A 3,106-nucleotide genomic window follows, 5' to 3' on the forward strand; every position below is an offset into this window, starting at 1 on the left:
CTGCAAGAAAAGTGATTGATCTTGAATGGGAGCTACGTGTTGATGTCTAATGTCTATGGCACAATGGGTAGGTATCATGAGGGGTCAGATGTGAGACATAATATGAGGCAACAAAACGTCAAGAAAACGCCAGGTTGCAGTTGGATCTAGTTTGGAGATGGGATGCATGTTTTTGGTAGGGTGATCGAACCCATCCTGATGAATAGCAAGCTCAGTTCGTTGCATATGAGCATGGGTCTATGCCAAATGACCTGAAATGGTGCAAACCAATGGAACCATTCCCCTAGATGAGACAAACAATGAAAAGTGAAATAGTCATTTATGCCATTACCCTAGATGAGACAAAAAGAAACAAACAATAAGGGGTAAAATAGTCATTTATGCCATTCAGACAGTTTTTTCAGCATAATAAATAAAAACATCAATTTAACTTAACATACGAAGCATAATAGAAGAACAACCTAACAACTCTTGAAGGAAGAAGGATAGATTTCATAAAGCTTTCTCTCTTTCTTTCTCTCTTTCTTGCCTTTACTGCTACTACTACCTATGTCAATGTCAATGAAACAAAAAGCATGAACAACTCATCAAAGCTTTATAAAGGATACATTTGAAATAGGTTTATAGAAAAACAAAGCTTCAAATATGTTGTGGTACATTTCACATCCTGTAACTACTGTATCCTCCTAAACCAGAGCCTCCATAGCCCCCGCCATACGATTGCCCGCCATAAGCTGATGATGATTGGTAAGATGAATTTCCCCCCATTTGCGAGTACGAAGACCTCAAACCTGAATCCATCTTCCCATAGCTGCTTGGAATTGATTCTTTGTGCCCATTTACACATTCCTGCGTAATAATTGAATTTAGGTACAGTCTGGTCCCCCTTTTCTCTCCTCTCAAACAGATAGAAGACATATATACTCATTCACGGAATTTCTCTAATTTTCTCCACTTCTAACAAAAAGATTTACCAAACGCATGCTTAAGTTCTCGTAACTATACAAGTTATATTATCTCTGTTGAATTGAGGTTAGATCTCATCAAATTGAGTTCCCAAGAGTTGATGGTAATATGCTATTTACAAGCAATGACCTTTCAATTGATTTACTACTTCAAACTTAACTTGAAGTTATTGATCTGGGTGACACTGGGATAGACATTACGCAAGTCGTATGGTTTTCTGATTAATTTTTGTTTAGCTAGGCAAGTGAAAGAACAAGGAAAGTTTAATAATCACCATATTAGCCCTTGGCCAACAAAAAAAAGATATATGCCCAGCAGAAACTAGACATGCCCATGCATACATACACATACACACATACACAAATAGACATGTATATAGGGTTAGGTTCGAGGGAAAACCACAAAAAGTTGAAAAACTAAGAAACACCCTAATAATCATTCATCTATATGGTACGCACACATGCATAGAAACCATGAAACGTCTTTAGTTACTTGTATGCACATGTGCATACCATACCATAGAGATGAATGGTTATTATGATGTTCTAAGTTTTTCATTTTTTGGGGGTTTTCCCTTGAACATCTTCATTTTACTAATCACTATCATCAGCTTATGTATGTATGTATGTGTATAACGAAAAACAACATGAAATGTTCCGTCTTACCTGAATAAGTTGTTGAGCTGTCTGAACTTGTGATGATGTCCCTTTTATTTCAACTGTAATTTCGTCTGGTAGCCCTCTGCTCTCTTGTACAGTAAGAATTGCACCACTAGTCCTACGAATATAAGCAATATTTGTCCCTCCAACTCCAATGATATCCTCAGCATAAACTAGTGGTATTTGCATCGTTTGAGCTATCTAGTTAACGTACACAAAAATAATTAATTAGAATCATTTATTGCTGATAAAACCTATAGTCCACAAATCCCCACTCTCACACACAAGATTCTTCCAAGATTTGTTGTAGCAACGGTTTGGTCCAGTGTCCACACACCTCCTCCAATTGTGAAATAACTACTACAGCCCGTAGGGAAGTTTAAGTTCCATTTTTCATAAAATCAGAACACAATAAAAACACCAAGCAATGTTCAATTAGGTTGCTAAATATTGAAAAACTGTATTTAGTCTCAGATTGTATACATATTCTTTACTTTTACCAAGATAGCCAATTGTCTGTTTATAAAGAAGACTGGCAGAAAGTTGGGACCACTAATCCTACACTAGGTTCACCAGTCTCCTATAACTCTTACTTTGAACTTAAGCATGGACACTTGTGAGTTACGCCTCCTGCTGTCTTAAACTAAGGTGTTCCACAATATATTGTCTTTGAAAAATTATCAATGTAAAAGCGTTGATTGAGATAACTTCTGACAATTTATAGTGCAAATTTTGACCAATTGAAAATTTCCGTGCATTTGTCTTTGGCTAGTTCAAGTAATATCACTGCTGACCTGAGATCATTTTGGTGAGAGTCAAAAACAGAAAATGAACAAATATCACTGCTGACCTGAGTTACTATAGGACCACCCGTACGACCAAGTGCAGGAGAACGAGTTGTGGGTAGCCCAGGATCACGACCATACAATGAAAGTCCATGGGATGAAAATTGTGATTCTCGTTGGGGTTCACGGTCAAGAAATAGAGTTTCCCTCCTCACTGGAAGAGAATAATCACCTCCTATTCCATGCTGTGAGCCAGAACGCATCATGGGTTTGTCAGCCCATGTCTCCACTTGGTGTTCTTGTGTAGCTGCTACATTGTTCTGTACAAGGCAGTTTGCTGTTATTCATAGAAATGATGCTGTAGTAACCAAATGGAAACTGACAATTACTCACAGTCTTTTCAAACAGAGGAAGAACGCTACGGTCTACCAAAAACTTCCTCAGGTGTCCTACCACAGCTTCTAGAGCTTTCAGAACCTTAGGAGCTTCTCCCTGCAAATCCACAACCCTCTCATCCGGGTTGGCAGATATTGCTGACACTTCATCTGGCAGAAAACATTGTTTGGAACTAAAATGACTTCTAACTGACACAGTCTAAGGAAAAGAAAATACAGGCCCAGCAAAAAGTAGATGCAAAGAGGTGAGGTCATGCAAGCAAAAGTAGATGCAACTGAAAGTTTGTAAATGAATAAAACA

The 3,106-nt window shown here is 37.9% G+C and overlaps 1 protein-coding gene across 1 annotated transcript; it reads right to left on the reverse strand.

The window, feature by feature from the left end:
• Positions 1 to 412: 412 nt before the first annotated feature.
• LOC112505350 (RNA-binding KH domain-containing protein PEPPER-like) lies at positions 413 to 3,004 on the reverse strand (the record flags this gene model as incomplete). The annotated part of the gene is made up of 4 exons (XM_025109270.1): positions 413 to 849; positions 1,632 to 1,826; positions 2,476 to 2,730; positions 2,804 to 3,004. Coding segments are annotated over 4 exons (840 nt in total), but the record flags the coding sequence as incomplete, so codon positions are not given.
• Between the last annotated feature and the right edge of the window lie 102 nt (positions 3,005 to 3,106).

This window comes from Cynara cardunculus, unplaced genomic scaffold, assembly GCF_001531365.2.
Source record: "Cynara cardunculus var. scolymus isolate 2C unplaced genomic scaffold, CcrdV1 Un_Scaffold_10028, whole genome shotgun sequence".
NCBI classification, from domain to species: Eukaryota; Viridiplantae; Streptophyta; class Magnoliopsida; order Asterales; family Asteraceae; genus Cynara; species Cynara cardunculus.